At 44.3% G+C, this 19,891-nt stretch overlaps 1 protein-coding gene across 1 annotated transcript; it reads right to left on the reverse strand.

Annotated features, from left to right (window-relative positions):
• Nucleotides 1–849: 849 nt before the first annotated feature.
• On the reverse strand, nucleotides 850–19,196 carry phf12b (PHD finger protein 12b). The gene is made up of 17 exons (XM_083636946.1): nucleotides 18,507–19,196; nucleotides 18,010–18,191; nucleotides 15,904–15,976; nucleotides 14,822–14,872; nucleotides 14,567–14,620; nucleotides 13,761–14,232; nucleotides 13,004–13,124; nucleotides 12,738–12,870; nucleotides 11,671–11,835; nucleotides 11,085–11,228; nucleotides 9,645–10,452; nucleotides 6,280–6,387; nucleotides 5,801–5,947; nucleotides 5,527–5,622; nucleotides 4,950–5,032; nucleotides 2,936–3,074; nucleotides 850–1,456 (listed from the first exon to the last, which is right to left on the reverse strand). The coding sequence occupies exons 1-17, from the start codon at nucleotides 18,570–18,572 to the stop codon at nucleotides 981–983; spliced, it is 3,318 nt and encodes a 1,105-aa protein (XP_083493072.1). The 5' UTR covers nucleotides 18,573–19,196; the 3' UTR covers nucleotides 850–980.
• Nucleotides 19,197–19,891: the final 695 nt, after the last annotated feature.

Here is a 19,891-nt window from a genome sequence, read left to right on the forward strand (position 1 = left end):
AAAAAAAGACAACAGAATTGTGCATCACAATAACTGTCATACCGGCAGGGTCCGATTCTGTTGATAATGATATTGAATTACTGAGCAGCCCTACTTCAACATCTAGCTAATCGATGTGTAGGATTTGACTAAATCAGTGCATAGAAGTTAGAGCCCATTACATTACGTAAGATAATGTGACTGACAACTTGATGAAAAGGACCCACAAAACCACAAAAATAACAAGAGGACGCAAATGTATTGACTTTGTTCTTAGAAAATCTTTCTGTATTTACACGTTTTAACAGACAAGCAGGTACAGACAAAGAGTGCTTATATACAGAGAGCAGCACAAGATGTTAAAATGAGTGCTAAAACAATACGCTATTTACAGATGGACTACAGCGGAAAGTACAGACTAAGAACAAGCTTTATCACAAAACTTCTGTTACTCTACTCGGTATCACAAATTCCATGAACTGTACAGTTAAAAACCAAAAAATGGTAATTCTACATGAAATCCAATGTTTCTCCAATTTGAGAGGCACTGAATTGTATATATTTACATAATATATACATATAATAGTGTATAAGCATGTATGTTTTCATACATATATAGCTACCTGTGGTGCAAAAGCAGCAAAAGAAAGTATATTGTATGGACTTCAATACTACAAAATGAAAGGTTTGTGCTAAATGGGCTGACTGACAAAGTAATGTTACACCATACATAACTATACTGGCAAAAAAGAAAACTGAGCGCAGGTAAATAATATTCGCTCAAAGTCCCAATGGTCTTAAGTGAACAAAAGGTTACAGTCAGTCGTTCAAAAAACAGAAGATTGTCAATAATACTTCAAGTTCATGCAAAAAGGTACAAACCATTCAAATGAAAAAATAAACATTATTTTCCCTGTTGACCAACCAGCTGTGCAGCTTTCCCTTCATTGTGACTTGAAAGAAGGTGCAAAAGAAAAAAGGAGGGGCCTTCCTCTGCGGGGCTATGGGACCGAGTTGGAGCGCAGTACGGGCACTTGGTGGGTAGGGGGAGTCTCTTTCTCGGCCTCCTCCTGGCTGGAAGGGCTGCTGACTGTGGCAGTGTTGGGCGACGCTGCGGTGGTAGTGGTGGTGGTGGTGATGACGATGGGGGTAGCCGCCGCCGCCGCCGCTGCACCGGTAGTGGTGCTGGTGCAGCTGGCGGTGGCGGTGATGGGGGGGGCGTCCTCCTCTTTGGGCTGCTTGCTGGCGAACTCGGCGATGCTGAAGACAAACTGGAGGCAGCCCAGTTTGATGTAGCTGCCGTGGTGCAGCAGCGCCGTGCCCTCCCAGCCCGCGCCGCTGCCCCCGATCAGGCTGGAGCTGCTGGCCTTGCAGTTGCAGGAGAGCCCGGAGCCTGAGCCCTGAGGTCGGCAGCTCATCACCCCGACCACCAGGGGGCCGGGGGCGTCTGGCTCCTGCACCCGCTTCTTACTGCGGCCTGCCAGGGCGACGTGAGGACAGCGTTAGAGAAACATGGAAGCCATCACTACGCCCCGTTGATACCTGATGCAGCATTTGTGTGCGTATCCCTTTAAGACCGCGAACCGCGTCACACAAATGAGGGATATACACGCAAATGCTGCATCAGGTATCAATGGGTTAAGACACAGACACACCAAGCCTATATCAAAGATGGAGTATGTGCTGCCCTTGCGTGAGCAGACCTCGGACTGCAGATAGAACAAAGCATCGTTATGAAGCATACATGAAAGAAAGCAGCGTTTGTCGACCATTTTCACTTCACTCTCGCTCACAGACCGTTTTATAATATAGCTACTTCTAATTGAGAATAGTCTGCGGCCAAAAGCTTGGTATCTGGTCATTGGTAAAAAGCGGTCATTGGTAAAAAAGCGATCTTTGTCCCAAAAAACAAAAACAAAAATCCTCTGAAAACAGAGACAGACATAGTAAATAAATGTGATGCTAGTTATCTTGCTATGTAGCTAATCCACACAAATAAAATGAACCAAAACAAATGATAACACAGCTGGTGCTGGATCTGCTGGATCTCAGACCAGAAGACTAAGGTCACTTTCACATATAAGCTGGTGGACTCGGTGCGAATCGGGGGTGAAGTTGCAACATTGTTGCGATTTTCATTTGGTTCGGTTCTCTTTCACACAGCAATTTGTCACAAGCACCAAACTTTCTGAACAATGTCACGTGGTCCAAACAGTCACTCATCTGTTGGACAGAATAGAGAAGGGAAATCTCTCCTCTCCAGCAGGCTTCTTGCCTGGCTGAGGGCTGACTGAACAACACAAGTGAATCCGCAAAACACAAACCATGGAGCAACACCACCTGCGATATTGGGATTTCTGGTTTTAGGCACGGCGCGCAGGTACTGTACACGTGTGCACGCCGCAGTGTTTGTTTTGCTCCCTTCTACCGTCTTCTACTCATGATGCACTGCATGAGTGCATGAGATGCACTGGCGCTCTTGTGTTTAGTCCGTTTTGCTTTCACACAACAAATTAACCACGCCAGGGTGCACTTGGAAGCGAACCGAGACCCACATTTTCAAGCGGACCAGAGTTGGTTTGTTTGTTCCGCCACAGAGTTCATTTGTGCTTTCACACCACCCCAAACGAACCGCACTATCCGAGGAAACGAACTCTGGCGAGGTTAAAGCGGACTAAACAGCTTATATGTGAAAGTGACCTAAGATACCAGGCTCTTCTCCTTTGAGAGACAGCCTGGTGAGGCCAGGTTCCATTTTGAAATATGTCTGATTAACAGTTGCAAATGGGCGTTGTCAGCCCTTGCCTAAAGAAGAGGCAGAGGTGGGAAAATAAGCTCAAGGGACTTTTTTTTAAAGGCAAGCCGTGGTGAAAATATGTGTGTATTTGGAACGATCAGATGAGATGACACTGAAAAATGAGAAGACAATTTGGCAGAAAAAGACAAATGGACTCACGGATAATGCCTTGGACTTTGGACACCAGGCCACTGGGTGGAGCCGGTGAGGCCTTCTCAGAGAAGTCACAGGAGTAGAGCACGTTGTCCACCGTGGTGCCGTGCTCGCTGTAGTTGAGCAGCTCGTAATGCTTGGTATTCTAGCAGGAACATACAACACATTTACACCATGTCCATCCACTAAAACAACTCATTTACAAGGTACAGGTTACCAAACTGTAAACTGAACAGTTATACATTTTCTTTTGTCCCACTGTCAATCAAACTACTCAACAGTAAGAGATGATGCATTGCAGAGCATCTGTATGGTGCACAACACTCCAGTCTATCAGGCCAGATCCTCTAGGGCAGAGGTTCTCAAATGTTTTTCAGCCAAGGACCCCTTACAAGATAGAAAATATACCGGGGACCCCCTCATTCTGATTTGTGATTTTGGGCTAAGCTTAATTGTTTCCACGGTAACGTGCTTGACTTTTAATTTGATAGGTTTGTTATTAGAATGTAATCCATGAACCATTTTAGATTTAAAGCATAAACTATTTTCGTTGAACTATGAAGATTTTGCAAAATATATATATATATATATATCTTTTTTTTATTACATTACATTTACATTACGTCATTTAGCAGACACTTTTGTTTTGTCCAAAGCGACTTACAATATCACAATTTGTCAACAGTACAGAAAACCACTATGCAACACAATCAATGACAGCCAAGATATTTTGATAGACTAGCACCATGTAGGAAGTAGTTTGAGAAGGAATAAGTAACATGTAGCATTTTTTTTTTACTTGCAAACTTTTCGCGGACCCCCTGGCAAAGTGCCACGGACCCCTATTTGAGAACCACTGCTCTAGGGGGCAGCCGTGCAATGTTAACTTTTCATTTCAACCTATTTGGGGGGATGGGTAATGTTTCTTTTGTAAAGGGCTGGTGCAATATCACATAATCTTGGTCTATGTTTTTTGATGTATAGGGATAGTGGTATTGAATGTTAAATGTAGTCTGATTGTACTGTGGGTGTATGAGTCGATGTTGTTATGATGCCACCTACTGTTTGTTCTCTGAAATGCCCAAGACACATTTCTCCTAAGGGAGACAATACTAGCACTGCTCCTAGTTCTAGGAAGGTTCCTAGTAGAGGATGGGTCAAATGCAGAGGATGCATTCCCCATGGGGATAAATAAAGGATAATTTAACTTAACTTAAAGGCTAATCTAATCTAATGTCCATCCACTAAACTCATTTACACCATGTCCATGAGTGCATCCACTAAAGGTGAATTTGGCAGAGGCGAAATAATCACATGCAGTAGAGTAGGGCTGCCCCAGCCCCGATCAAAGATTTTCCTGGTCGACTAGTCACTAGTCGACCAGGAAAATCCCTTCGTCGACCACTAGTCAGTAGTGGTCGTTAGCTCCAGCCATTTGTCGACTAATTGTCGCTTAATTGTCGTTTAAGTCCATAGCATCAAACAACGCAGGATGCATATTTGAAACGATGCCGGTTATGCAGAAACAAAGTGTCAAGTGTACGTTACAGAAAATAAGGACTCCACTCTCCCCTCTGCGTTCCCAGGCTGACTGACTTTTCCTCAACACCCGCCCCCCTCTGACTGTTTGATTTATGAACAGGATGAAATTTGCTTGGTGAGCCAATTCAATTCTTCTTTGTTGGCGGCTGGCCAGCAATTTAATTGAATTGAAAAACTTTACCAGATACCATACGTTTGTGCACCAGTGATTTGAGGTCAACGACATGATTGTTTCGAGACATAACGTTGTGTTATAGGAGCCGCTCTCTCGATAGCAGTATCGATAAACTCAGACTTGATTGATTTTCGGGTTTTGAGAAGTTATCGATAGATACAGGGTCTCGACGCCCATCCCTAATGAAGACTGTGCTCGTTAACTAACGGTTGGTCGACTATCGGTGGGGGGGAGGGGGGAATGGGGGCTACAGTAAAGTACAACATACAAGAAGCGATGACACAGCAGTGTAAAAACACCTACCTCATCATAGAAAATACAGGCATGCTTCCCCGATACGTAGTTGCAATGACCGTAGTTTGTAAGGCACACGTCCATGTCAGCACCTGGACACAGAGAGGTTTCAAGACACTGATCCAGTGGACATGACACTTTGTTACATAATGCATTGTAGAGATGATCTGTGCTAAACTGGTCGTCTATGGGAAGCCACCCGTAACTTGAATCGATTCCAATGTGATATTCTGTAGGCACGGACATGCTGGTATTATTACTCTGGTTTTCAGCGACAGTTATAGTGTACCATGGACTAAATACTGTTTCACAGCCTTTTCCAATGTGACAAAAATACATTTTTATGGGGGAAAACGTGACAGTAGTTGACATGATAGTGGTCAGATTTGTACAAGCTATCAGCAGCATCAACCCAAAAACAACAGCGCTGGCCTTCAAAAACCCACATCGAACCCTACTGTTTAAAGAACGTCTTCACCAACACACAGGATCAGATGTGGCTATTGCTAAAATGCAAATGTACACGAAATGAATTTGGGTGAATGTATTGGATTGGATGTTATAATATATAGCAAGCACTTCTTACCAGATCCTATGTACAACGTCCTATAGCACATGCTGACGGCTTCGCCCTTTCCCGTCAGAGGGTAGAAGATGGCTCTGGCCTGCACCTTCTTCTGACCTGCCAGGAGAAAGTCGGGTTAGCCTACGCGTCGGCAGCGTTCACAGTTCACACCAAGCACGTGTGGAGCATCATACAGTATGATTTGATTTACTGTAGAAACAAACTGTAGACGGAGACAAGGGCGTTTAAAAAGAGTTTAAACGCAAGTTTAAACCAACAAGAGTTGGTTTCTTACTGTCGGGGCGTAGCGATAGCGACGGAGGTTTGAGGGTGGTGGAGGCCAGAGGAGGAATGCTGGGCGCTTTGGTAGGGAAGAGCTGCTGGATCCTCTGCCAGGCCAGAAGCTTGATCATCTCTCCGTCCAGCTTGTCCAGATCGATTCCTACACACACACACCCGTCAGAGGGGAACGACACGTCCAATTTGGTTCAATAAGGCTGTTAAAGAATGCGTCCTCCTGACTTGAAAATGAAATCATGCTCACAGCCACAATAAGACGGTACAATGCTAAGTTGCCTTAACTACTTGAAAACAAATTTCATTATGGACGCACGATGAAACATTGAAAATGAAACATCGGTCCGAAATGGACATTTTTGCTAATATGACATGATGATAAAATTACACCTTAATTATGCCCACTCAATGCTCAACGTTAATTTACATAACCCAGGTTGAAGTCGTTTTGTGATTTTGCTCAGTCAACGGCCTTACCCCCATCGTCTTGCATGGTAGCTTTCATGCGGCTGGACAGGTCAGCGATGGAGGACAGAGCACTGGGCGTCGCTCCAGGACTGGACTTGACGTCTGGAGAGGAGAAGCCTGCAGGGACAACATGGTGTGAGTGGGAGTGGCATTGATCTGAAGGACAGCAGACTTCTTCTGACGATGAACTGTTATCTTATAGCTATTGGCTGTGTGTGTGTGTGTGTGTGTGTGTGTGTGTGCAATAGAAATGCTCCCAAACATTCCATTTCAGCTCTAATGTATCCAGCCCCATTCTGTCTATTCTAGGGATGGGCATCGAATTTCGAATTTTCGAATAATCGCTGTTATTATCAAGGTCGACTTTTATTATTGAAATTCGAAATTCGAAATTCGAAAAAAAAAAAAAAAAAAAAAAAAAAAATTGTTTTTGAGTGAAATGTTGCATTGTCTCCCCTGATTCTAAGTATAGTCAAATCACTTGGTTTGAGCAAGTAAAACAATTTTTATAAGCATTTTAAGCAAGGTTTATGGAAAAATGAATGGCGGATGAAATCCCATGAAGAGGGAGAGGGGGTGACTTTGACACCCCTTTGGCACTCAGACCTGAGCCTACTAAATATTTAATGAACCACTCATGATTGTCAAAACTGTTTTTTATTTTCGAAAATGTCAATGTCATGTAACATGTTCTTTACTTCAGTGGTGCAATGCTTGTTTGAGCTAAAAATCCACAGCAGAAGCTTTTTATATTACGTAATTAATAAAGTCGTAGACTTAGAATCAGGGGAGACAATGCAACATTTCACTCACAAAAAAAAATTTTTTTTTTTTTTTTTTTTTTACATTTTTTTTTTAATTTTCGAATTTCGAATTAAATTCGAATTTGGCCAGCGAATTTCGAATAGTGTTTTTGCTAGAAATGCCCATCCCTAGTCTATTCATCATCATCCATATCTATTATTGCTGTGGAACCTGAACTTTACATCTGTTCTGCAGCCAGCTGGTTATATTTCCAGTGATCAAAAGGAGGTGCTGTAGGCTATGGATTACTGCAAAGTCTTTGAACATGCAATGAAGCACTCGGCTGTGTGTGGAGGACTTCACTTTGTAAAGATATATGTCTCTTAACATTTTGGATGTGGATTGCTGATCAGAACACCAGTAAAAGTCTCATAAGTATCAAACAAACCAATGCTTGTCTTGAATGTTACAATAGTTGCAGATCAATGTGCTGATTTCTGAGAATAATTTACATAACCTTGACTTCCTGTGATGGGTGCACCTGAAAGCCCGTTTCATTTCAGTTGGATCATGAGCATACAGATTGATATATTGTTATGTTTATTGCTTATTACACACACACACACACACACACACTTCCTTTTCTATTTCAGGATTTAAGTAATTTCCATCTTGCCATTTTGCTGTTGACACAAGGCTTGAGTAAAGTCATGGTTGCAACATGGTTGTGCTGCATGAGCCTTTACTTGACGGAGTCAGAGCACGGTGCTGACTGACTGCAGCAAGATCTTCCAAGACAAAACTAGCATTTAAACCGGGGATACTCAACTTGCTTTGCCCAGGGGCCACTTTTGTGAAATGATAGGAGGTCAGGGGCCAGTTAATAAACAAACAATATAATTTTTTCTGTAGCGGATTGTAGGTTTTTGGGGTGTCAGCCGGAGTTTAGTCTGACAATGTTGTGCACACCGGATAGTTAGATAGGTTAAGTTAGTTAGGTTAAGTACATACATAAGTGCCTGGGTAGCGAGCAGACGGCGGTATTTTACAATTTAGCTGGAGCTCAGTCAAACTTTATTTCACGTTAGTTTTCATTGTGAATTAGATTCTAATTCACAATGAAAACTAAGGTGAAATTATTAGAAAATGGTCCGGGGGGGGCCACTCTGCACCCTGTCGCGGGCCGCAAGTTGAGTATCACTGATTTAAATAAACAGCAAGGCCTACACAGGCCAGAGTCTCTTTGTATGCGTTTGGATTATAGCTAGTGAGAAAACACTTCGCCATTTTTGGTTAGACAAAATTTGCTATTACACATTTGTGTCCAAACAAACAGAATGTGGATTTGTAAAATAATGTAGTGTGTGCATTCTTACTCAGTGTAGGAATTTAGCCAAGGGCAAGGGCAAAAATGACACCAAGAAAACTCAGAATGCCCCTAAAAACCATGATCCATGGGCAAAGATGGCGCCCAATATTTTGATAATTTGATTTTCATTCAATTTCCATTTGTAAACACACAGCACCTGCAAGCTGGTTGCCAGAAGACGACGGTGAAGAACACACTCACACAAACAGCGCTGTTGTCTACACTATACGCTTTAGCAACTTTATGTACTAATTACTATTTTTTAAAGCGCCCCCAACATTTTGTAAATGCCCCCAGTTTTTAGACAGTGGGAGCAAAAGTTGCCTCCGAAATATTTTTTTCATTTTCCTACACTGTTCCTACTCAATGGGCCTTAAGTACCAGAACCCTGTGTCATGGTAAGGGCAACAATAGGGTCAAAGGTTATAACTGGGCTGTGACTGGACTGGAGCCATCACATCGCCATCGCTATAATAACATCAAATAATGTCTTTATATGCTGTGCATATATGCACTTCCCTGCACTTTAGATAACTGTGCAATGTACCGGGGTGTATATATATATATATATATATATATATATATATATATATATATATATATATATATATATATATATATATATATATATATATAATTTTTTTTTTTTACTGTAGGTTTTTTGCGTGTGTGTGTGTGTGTGTGTGTGTGTGTGTGTGTGTGTGTGTGTGTGTGTGTGTGTGTGTGTGTGTGTGTGTGCGCGCGCGTGCGTGTGCTTGTGAGTGTTTGTGTGTGGATGTTGCTGTTTATATTATATTTTTTATCTTGTTGGCCAGTGGTGCCTGTTCTTTATCTAGATACTGTAAGTCACTTTATGCAAGAATTTGCACTTTAGTGTTATTGACATTATTATTGCTGCACCTTTTTCTTAGTGCTTGATAGTACTTTTGTGTGCCTTGCTGCATGTTTCGATGTCCTCATGTTTTACCTGTTTTTGTCCTGACATGTTGAATGTAGCTGCATTACGTGACACATGAATTTCCTGCAAAGGATCAATAAAGTATCTATCTATCTATCTATCTAGCTCTTGAACAATACAATAATAATATGAATATCAGCACAAAAATAATCAACATTAAAAAATTAATAATTATAAAAAAATATTAAAAATTATGTTAACGTTGACCTACAAGAAGCAGAATGTTTTTCCCCCTAAGCCCCATGGTTATACCGTTGTTGTTGATGTTTTTTGGCTTCTTTATTGGTTAAGAGGAGTCCTTACCTGCTGGAGTTGGCGATGCTGCTCCCAGCTTGGTGGTGCCGTGGTCCTGCAGGCCTTTAGCTGTGGCAGCTGAGTGGTCCTGCAGGCCTTTAGCTGTGGCAGCTGAGTGGTCCTGCATGCCTTTAGGTGTGGCAGCTGAGTGGGCACCGCTGGCGATGGAGAAGGGGCGTTTTTCATCACTGCTCGTACACACTGTCTGGAGCTCCGGCTGGCTCCTGTGGTTCTGCTGCCCCGTGCGGAGGCATATCGTGGGGGCGGGGGGACAGTCTTTCCGGACGCAGACCTCCATAGCGGTCTCGCTCTCCCTTTTAACCGCTCCTCCTCCTCCTCCTCCTCCTATGTGGTTGGCCAGCCCGGCGGCAGAGGCCGAGTCCGCGGGGCCGGTGCCGGGCTTCAGTCTGTGCTGCAGCTCCGCCTGCCTGCAAGCGTCTGGGGCACGGTTACAGTCTACGGGGCCGTTGGCTTTGGGAGGCTGGCGCTCCGCTGCTACAGGCCCGTTGGGTTTCCTACAATTCTGACAGGGCGTCGTGACGCATCTACAACTCCCCGGTTCTGCCGCGGCAGCCCCGCGGGCCTCGCCGGGCGTACTGCAGGGTTTAGAACAGGCGCCGGGCGAGGAAGTCCTTACTGAAGAGGCCCGAGATCTCATGTCCTCCGATGTTACGCTGCAGGGTGTAATGTGGGCTTTCTGCTCAGAGTCCCTCTGTACTGACGATGGTAACGATGGTGAGGTTGACGACGCGGCCTTCTTCTTGATGGACAGGTGGCGCATGATGCTGCACTGAAGGGCGAGGACATCTTGAAGCCACTGTTCAACACAGCAAAACAACAGGTTTTCACAACGGAACACCAAACGGACATCAATTGTCAATATGATTGTCAAATCAATAGTTTTTTTTTTACAGGCAAACATAATTAATATACATTTTTCACAGAAATATGTCACCCTGCCCTTTTTCAGTGCTATTGCAGCTGTTTAGAATTAGAAACCGTGTGTTTATTTCAAACTTGGTCGTTCGCTTATACAATGAATCAAGTTTGTAACTGATCATGAAGTGTAGCACAACTGAGTTTAACCAATGCTTTAAAATACTATTGTCTCACAAATTTACCAACAATTTTTACTGAACGTTGGTGCTGATTACAGTGATTTTTACTGAACGTTGGTGCTGATTAGTGATTTTCACTGAATGTTGGTGCTGATTACAGTGATTGTTACTGAACATTGGTACTGATTAGTGATTTTTACTGAACGTTGGTGCTGATCAGTGATTTTTACTGAACGTTGGTGCTGATCACAGTGATTTTTACTGAACGTTGGTGCTGATTACAGTGATTTTTACTGAACGTTGGTGCTGATTACAGTGATTTGGGAACACATTGTGACACAAACGGTGACAGTGTTGTTGGCTCCGATGACACGGGTATTTGTACGCATACCTCTTGCTGCTCGGCGTCGGTGGTGAAGTGCTTGGACGGCTGGTGGTCGGGAATGCCGCTACAGGCCAGCTCCGACTGGCGAACGCCTGCTGGAACCAGCATGGGGGGAGGATTCTGGTACTGGGACTTGATGGCATCTGGCACCTGAGTCCAAACAACGTTTTGCAGAAATATCATCTCTGCTTCCTCAAACACTTGCACGAGTCTAACATATTGCAATGTTCCTGAAAGACCAGGCAATCATGCATTTATGAAAACAATGATTTGATGCGGTCAAGCACTGAAAGCATCTTAGTGACCTACAGCATTAAGTGATTGCACACATGATGCAGCAGATGGCAGAGCTAACATTATTAAGTTAGCTATTGCTCATTTAGACCGCTCAGTAAAAAAGACAACCAAAATACAACATACTTACGACACACACACACACACCAAAAAGTTCACCTTGAGACTGAATTGAAGAATAAAGAAACATTTAACACACAGAGCATCTGACTCTCACCATCCACCTGTGGGAAACACTGAAGAGATGATAGAAATGACTGCCTAGAGAAACCTCTGCACGTTTACTCTGGGCCTCTACCTTGATAGTCTTCTTGTTGTGCTGGTGAGTTGTGCGGCGATTGGGTGTATGTTGCCGATGGACGCGGCGCAGGAAGTCCACCTTGACGGCGTGCTGGGACATCCTGTCCTGGAACTGATCGAAGAGCTGACAGCGACCCGACAGGCTCAGGCTCCTTTGGTTCAGCTGGACAACAGGACGCAGTAGGTTAGCATCTCATCTTTTTATTTTTATTTTTTTTATTTTACCTTTATTTATACAGGGAGAGTCCCTTAGGGCTGCTTTTGTTTTTTGGGGGAGAGTAGGCATTCAGGCTATAGAGGTTATAGAGAAGTTGGTTTAGTTCTGACTTCTGACCCAGACAGCCAAGACAATTGCTGCATTCGGAATGGTTCGCTATATGGGCAACACCCGAACAAAAGTTTGGACACTACTTACGTAAATATCATTGCCTCAACTAAATGGATATTGGACCGCGTGACACACCAGTATCACGTAAACAGACCGAGCATCATGACAGCAGGGTCAAACGGGCTCGGGTCGTGTTGAGTTTCACATGTTCATTTGAAAATTAAATTACAAAGAAATCGTTGAAATTGGAATCATGTGCAAGTGTGGTTTTGTCAACTTTGGTGCTGTGTGCTACTGGCAGCAAGGTGCAGTTCTGCTTTGCTAAACAAGCTTGTGAGCTAAGCTAATGACTAGCACGAGCTTTCACATCCCCTCCTGTATTGGTGGATGAAGTAGTCAGCTGACATGTAACGTGATTCCTGCAGTTTTGCTGCTCTTGGCTCAAAACGGAGGCAACTCGAATGAGGTGTCTAACACGTCTTTTGTTGCTTTGCCAAGGCTGCTAGGTAAGCTAGGTTTCTTCTAAGACATGGTCACATTGCACTGTGGTATACAGGAGGAATTGTAGGGTACACTGTTCACTACAATTTGTAGTGCATTGTGGGTATTTTATAGTGCACCAAATTAACTGTTGAAAGTTCGGACACAAGTAGAACATGGTGGGTGGATACATTATATTATATAGTGTACTATTGCTGTAATATGGAACGGTTGCGAACAGAGCTAATGTCTCTTACCGCTAAGTGTTCAACATGGTTTGGGCACATCCATTTTCCAGCAGGTAAGGCGGTGAGTGGAGGGTCCAGACAGTCCATGTGGAACAGAAGGGGACAATAGTCACACTGGATCAGCGGTGCCGTCCTGCAGCTCCTACCAGAGGAAACACAAGGAGAGCAGGCGGTTATCTGAGGGAGAGATGTCAAAGCAGCACGAGCTAACCATCCACCGCGTCTCCCATGCATGTGCACATCTGAGCGTGTAACGCTGCAGTACCAACACCAACCTGTTGCAGGAGAAGCACACTTTGACTGGTAGAGGGACCAGGCCATTGGGGTCTAATTCGTGCTGAGGCCTCCTGTATGGCCTCCCCAGCAACTCCTCTTTCCTCCTCCGTTTGCTGCTGCCTGGAGAGGCAAGAAGGATCGGAACAAAAGTTTAAGTAAAAATCCAACCCCCGGATAATCTGATATTGTGAGATGATGGTCTCTGATTTTCTATAGGGGTGTCAAAATTAATCGTTTAATCGATGCATCGCGATGCGGACGTGTGAATCGAATCGTTGACAGATTAATCGGTGAATCGCTTATGTTTAGATTTCTGTTGACATTCGGATTTTAAAGCACTTTCTAAGTCAAAAATGGACTTGATATTTATCTGACTGCTTCTATTAATTGATGAAAAAGTAGCCATGTGCAGTAATAATACAGAAAATTGAGGATTTGATAATTGGAGCTGCGATACTTTGCGCTGTATCGAGATGCATCGTGGAATCGAATCGAATCGTGAGGCCACTGAAGATTCACAGCGCTAATCTTCTATGGTGCATATCTTATATTGTTAGATGCTCTCTGATCTTCTATGGTGGATTTCTCCTTCTGCAAAATGTTGAATCTAGAGAGAAGGCCTTGCTCTTCGATTCTAAGGGACTGACACCAAACCCATTGAGGTTTAAGAGACGAAACGGTTTCTGCTATCCAACTGCATCGTAGCGATGCCGGAAATACCCATAGTCGTCAATACTAGCGGTCGATAGCACTGACCTGGCAGTGCAGTGGTGCACGTCAGCTCATTGGGCAGCTGGAACTGTGTGGGGTTCCTCTCCATAGCAGCAGCTATTAGCAGCTGGAAGGGCCTCTTGAGAAGGCGTGGCGTGGGGCCGGACGGTGCGGGCCCCTCGTGCTCGGAGCCCTGGACGTCCTCGTCGGGCTCGGGGCCCTCGTCCTCCCCGTCGTTCTGCTCCTCCGAGGGGGTGGGCGTGGAGGAGGTGTTGGAGGTGGGCGTCCCGGGCCGGCTGCTGGGTCTGCTGCTGCTCCGGCGCTCCAGGAGGCGGACCTGGGCCACCCGCAGCCCGGGCCCGGCTGCCCCGGCGCCTGCCGGCAGGCCGTCCAGGCGCAGGGGGCCGGCCCCGCTGAGCTCCAGCTCGCCGCCCGGGGACGGGGACGCCGCGCGCTTCGACAAGGTGGGCCTGTTGTCCGGTAGGCCGTTGGTCTGCTCCGACTTCTGCTCTCGCTTCTGAGGGACGGGGGACAGACAGAGAATTAGAGTCCGCTCGGTATTGTGTCCATTGAATTTTTTTTTAAGGACTATGGTAGATAAAGATGTTCATTTACAGCAGGGGCGACCAAACTTTTTAGTTGTGGGCCACATACAGAGAAATATCACACGGGCTAAACAATATTAAGCGCGGCATGTTATGAAATGTCAGTGGTGAGGTGATTGACACGTAAAATGTCTCAGTGTACATAATGCAAATATTTCATAGTTTGTCAAGACAAAATTGCAGAGAGAAAGAATATGATCCAAAGTGTGTGTCTGACACTTTTGAACTGACTCATATTTCCATTACCTGTAACTCTCTGGTCTCTTTCTGTCCTCCCTGAGTCTGCTCTGTCACTTCGTTCTACATTCAGGAGAGCAACACATGTTATGAAGACACTCAACGGGCTTTGGATGAAGAAGCCAGGCATGTAAAGAATGGGAGGGGAGAGCGTGGGGCTGTTGACTCCACTAACACACTACTGCGCACGCAGCCGTTGCCAACAGACGTGGACGGCTGGTCTTAAGCTTTGACATCCAACAAGCTATTGAACGTTAAATCTACCTGTTCCTGTGCTTCAGCTTCGCCGTCATCGTGTCTCGCCTTCTTGCCGGGCTGTTTGAAAAAATTCAACAAACTTTGACCATGACATTTCATTTTTAGCGCACACCAACAGTCAGGGTGACAGTGTCGGAATGAAAACCAACCAGACAGATATTCATATAGAACGTAACTCTTACATAGTTCTCCGGCTGTAAGGAGGACAGGTTTTGCAAGACATCTTTTGTTTCAACGAAGACCGAAACAGGAGCTCTCTCTCGCGTGCGTTTGACATGACGTCACGGTGAGGTGCGCTTGTTTTATGCTCCTCGGTGGTTCTATTAACAACGGGATGCTACTATATGTTCTAATAGAGTACCGCAGGGATGACATATTTGTGTAGGCTTATCCAGAAATCGCCGCCATTTTGGTTCGTCAGTGGGAAAGTCTATGGGGTTTTAGAATGGGAATTTCACTTAAATGCATAAAATAAAGTCTGTGGGTAACAAAGGTTTATGGGAACGCAAAGTTTTATGCCTTTTGAAGCGTTTTCTAAAAATCACGTTAAAGAAAACGCATTGACGTTCCAAAAGTCATAAAAGTTATTCATGTTAGTGAAGATTATCATGCTGATTTTTTTTTTTTTTTTTTTAACCTTTGTTTAACCAGGCAAGTCATTAAGAACAAATTCTTATTCCCATAAACTTTGGTTAACCACACAGACCTTATTTTATGCATTTAAGTGAAATCCCCATTCTAACACTTTTTGCCTCAGGAACCCCGAAGTATACTTCCAGACTCCTTCCTGCGGTTCTCTATAGACCATATTACATTTTATATTTTAAAATTCACGGCAGGCCACCTAAAAACGGACAAGGGGCCGCAGTTGCCCCGCGGGCCATAGTTTGGCCACCCCTGGACTATGTTTAAAGATAAAGTAAAAAGATGTTACTTTACAATGTATTTGATTGACTGATAATGCAGGTATGCCAGGCATTATGAATCCACAATAAAGTATAGCACACAATCAGTTTGTATCCACTTGTTTAGCAAATGCGTTATCATTAACACTTCTACGAGGGATGAAGTGAAAACCTATTGCTCACCTTTTTTCGAACATTACAGCGATGGCACATCCACTCCCCCGGGGGCAGCATTTCTTCACTTAGAGGCGGGTTGCTGTGTGAAGAAGAGAAAGACCGCCATCAGTGTCCAGATTGTGAATTAGAAAGCATCCCATGCAGGGTTAAAAGCTCTGTCTGGTAAAATAGTGGTAAATCATTTCCTAATTAGAAGAGAAATTTCAGCACAGGACAACTTTCAACATGTTGCAATTTTGCTAGTGAGACTAAAGTCATTCTGCCTCCATCTAGTGGACTAATTATATCACTGCATTATATTAAGGAAAATGCCTGAAGCACAGCACAGTGCAAGCATGCAAAACACAATGAATTAAGTCTAATTAAATTTCCAATTTGTTTCTATTATGTGCTACAATGTTTGACACACGCAATATCATCTGTGTGTAAAGAGATTCCAACATACATCCTGATCAACTATCTGAATATCCATGTCATCTGTGTCACATCCCTCAATGACCAAAATAATGATCTATTTTACAGTCAAATGAACGTAGGGAACTTCACAGTAATTCAAAGTTAAACACGTTTTAGATCAAGAGGTGGTGCAATTCAGCTGAGAAATGGGATAAAAATCCACACTTGGTGAAGCAAGCATGAGACAACGAGTTGGTACTAGAACCACATACAAATCAAGTAAAACCATCTAATCGTTGATTTGTAAAGTATCAACTGTAAGTGTCAACATTTTAGAGCCAGCAGCCTCACAATCACATGCAAATATTAAGCAGAAGTTGCCATGTCATAAGCTGAGGATAATAGATCCATGCAGTATGTTTCATCTCAGAACGCTGACGGTGATCATGAACAAATTGTGGTGAAGATGAAGCGAATCCCAGACATGCTCATTTATGGAGATACACATTCCTCTATTTGGTACAGTGGAGAAGCACCCGTTCCAAACGGCACAGTCTGAACTCAACTCTTCCAAAATGTCAAGGGTTAAAAGAATCGTGCAGACAGATGCGTTGTGTTGGGACGATGCGAGCTGCAAAGAGCCGCACGGTACAAATGATACAATGTGGCAACCTGCGAGACCTACAACAATACACTGTGCAGCATCTCCCACTAAAAAACGCATACGACGTTTGGTCTGTTGCATTTATGCACCTTTTTACCACAAGAGTTGTTTTTAAAGGTTGGTAAGATGGCGCTGGAATAGAACAAAAAAAATACAGGGAGGTAGCCATATTGTAAACACTGGCAGCCCCGACTCCATTTTTAGCAGCGGCAGCTCCACAGCCTGCACCAGCGACAGGAGGGGAGGACCGACTGCAAGCACATTTTAGCCAGTTTCTTTCTCACAGACTAGAAACAGCCCGCAACAACTACTACATGCACGATTCTTATAGCCGATTGTCTTTCGTCAACATGGATTTTAATGGATCAAATGATGGTCTTGAATTGTGTAGCCTGATTGCAATGTACGTTACATCAAAGAGAAATGAAACGCCAAAAAAAAACTATCCGCACACCCGACTTCAGTCAAATTTCACTGTATCAATAGCGAGGTAACATAACAGTAATTTTGATCAAGTTGCTCGAAGCCGCCATGAAACGGTTTTTACATAAGCCGAGCCCGTTCCGTTCTATTGCATCGAAAGCCCGTGCAACCAAACTCCATTCAAAGCCAATACATTTTATGCTACATTGTTTCTCCATAAAGCGATCAAACCTCGTACAACATGACTGAAGATATATTTCAACTCCTCGTTGTCTAGTGCTACATTCGGCATATAAATGATCCACAGAGTGGCAGTTTCCTCCAATAAAATTACAACTTTTTAAAATAATTGTTACACGTTGCTCGCTACCGCCCTCCACTGCGCATTCTAAAGCGTGTTGAAGAGCCAGTGATTAAAGTTGCAATTTCATTGAAACTACTGCTGCTTGGTGTATCTGGTGTATGCGCAAATTAAGACCGAACGAAAACAAAGCGTAAGTAAGTTTAGTTAGCATTAACATTCTCTGTACTGTTGCCAAAAGAAACCGTGTATCTCCAGCAATGCATGCATGGCTTGTTGATCAGCCTCTCTGCCCGGTGTTGAGTGCAGTAGATGGGGAAAAACTCACCAGCACTGGAGGTGGAAGGCAGCTGGACAGTGGTCACAGCAGAGCAGGTCGCCCCCCTCCCGGCAGCTGTCGCAGGTGTCGTGGTTGGTGGCCCTGCCGCTCCTCCGCACGTCCCGAACCATCTTCCGAGTCTTCTTCTCCACATCATCAGATTTAGGGGGCGCCAACAATGTTTGTATTTGCTGTAAAAAGTTGTTCAACAATTCAAAATTTGCTCACAACTGCCGTCTCTGATCGGTTAACCGTGGTGTTGGAAAACCCAGAGCTATTGTGTCCGCTGTGCAATTTCATGCAGAGTTTAGGGAGTAAACTTGTGGCCTCCATTGGGAGCCCAAACTACCAGTTAGCTAACGCTAGCTGAATAGCGCCTGACAACAGGCTGTAGTGAAGTGCAGATAGCAGAGCTGAATATGGTGTCAAAGAATAAAAGGTTAGTAGTAATCAGTTATTTCACTCCTATAACGTTAACGTCAAGGCCTCCAGCTCCACAGCCTCACCTCCATTAAGCCCCCAGAGGTATCCAGATCGTACACAATCGTCGGGGTCTCCATTTTGTCCCACATTCATCCAGGAGTAGCGTTAGACGTTGCAAATGAATTGGCGACACAAAGGACTGTGCTGAAAGTAGATCCAGTGATCACTTTCTATTTACAACTATGTTTGGCCCGCAGATGTCTGAAAAACCGATGCTAGCTAAGCCAACGCTAGCCTGGCTATCGACGAAGAAGAAGACGAGACGTCAACCAGTCAAGGTTGCGAAGCTAGCGAGCTCACTAACGTTAGCCTGCCCTGTTTTTGCCCCCGAAATACTCCCAAAACAGCGATACTCGTTATGATTAAAACAACGTCCTCTTAGCACCACTCGCCACGTACTAGCGCCGAGTCTAACCTACAATATTCTACGTCAAAGGACTGTTGCGGCTAGCTACAAAAGCCCTCCGCGGCCTAGCTGGCCAGCCATGATTCCTGCTTCTGCTCCTGCAAAAAGCAGCCCTGTCTATCTGCAAACCCGTTCACTCCCATTGTCAACACAACATGTAGCCCGACACTGTGGAAGCCAACTCGATGTGTCGCGGTCCAATGCAACGGCTGCCGAGAGAGCGTCCGGAAGGTATAGTCCGCAGGTCGTTGATGAAGAAGATGTAAAATTGGTTGGTGTTATTGTTGTGAAAAATGCTGGGCATCAACACTGGCTGCTAGCAACATCCTCTACCAATTGGCGCAACCGCGAACCGCCGGACGCGCATGCGCATTGGTGCGGCTACCAACATTACAGGGGGAATTTTCCTAATGATGATTATAAAGCTGCACGATAGCGGGCTAACTACTACAACAACTATTGTTACTGCTGATGCTACCACCGCTATTATTTACTTGTAGCCTACCACTGCGACTGATTTTGTTTGTATTACTACTAACGTTAATCGTTAGGCCTACTAGTTGGCAGACCTGCTCCTAATCTAATGCAGCTAGTCGGCCTACTACTACTACTCCAACTGCTAGTAACATTAGCTTAATACTTAGTAGCAAGCAGCATGTACTAGTACTGCTGGAGCCCATAGATCAGTGCTTGAGCCCTGCATGCATGGCGTCATGTGTGACTGGGAGCAGCAGGGACCCATATCCAGGACAATCTGTACTACCAATTTACCACCTCAAGACCTTTCAGGCCAAGCAGGAACATTGCAGGGAAGAGCACATTCTCTATTAAGAATCCCACAAACTACTTACATATATATATATATATATATATATATATATATATAGAGAGAGAGAGAGAGAGAGAGACACACACACACACACACACACACACACACACACACACAGAAAGAGACAGATCTGAGAGAGATGCCCAAATCTGCCAAGTAGTTTGTGGGAGGAT

The sequence above is a fragment of the Poromitra crassiceps genome, assembly GCF_964638095.1.
Source record: "Poromitra crassiceps genome assembly, chromosome: 5".
Lineage (NCBI taxonomy): Eukaryota > Metazoa > Chordata > Actinopteri > Beryciformes > Melamphaidae > Poromitra > Poromitra crassiceps.

Bases quoted from the DNA above. Each gene is read 5' to 3' on its own strand.
- phf12b (XM_083636946.1), bottom strand. From the start codon at position 18,572: ATGTGGGACAAAATGGAGACCCCGACGATTGTGTACGATCTGGATACC. The intron at 11,229-11,670 runs GTAGAGGCCCAG...GTTTGGACTCAG, and splicing joins ACAACAAGAAGACTATCAAG to GTGCCAGATGCCATCAAGTC. The intron at 3,075-4,949 runs GTAGGTGTTTTT...TGTTCCTGCTAG, and splicing joins CCTGTATTTTCTATGATGAG to AATACCAAGCATTACGAGCT.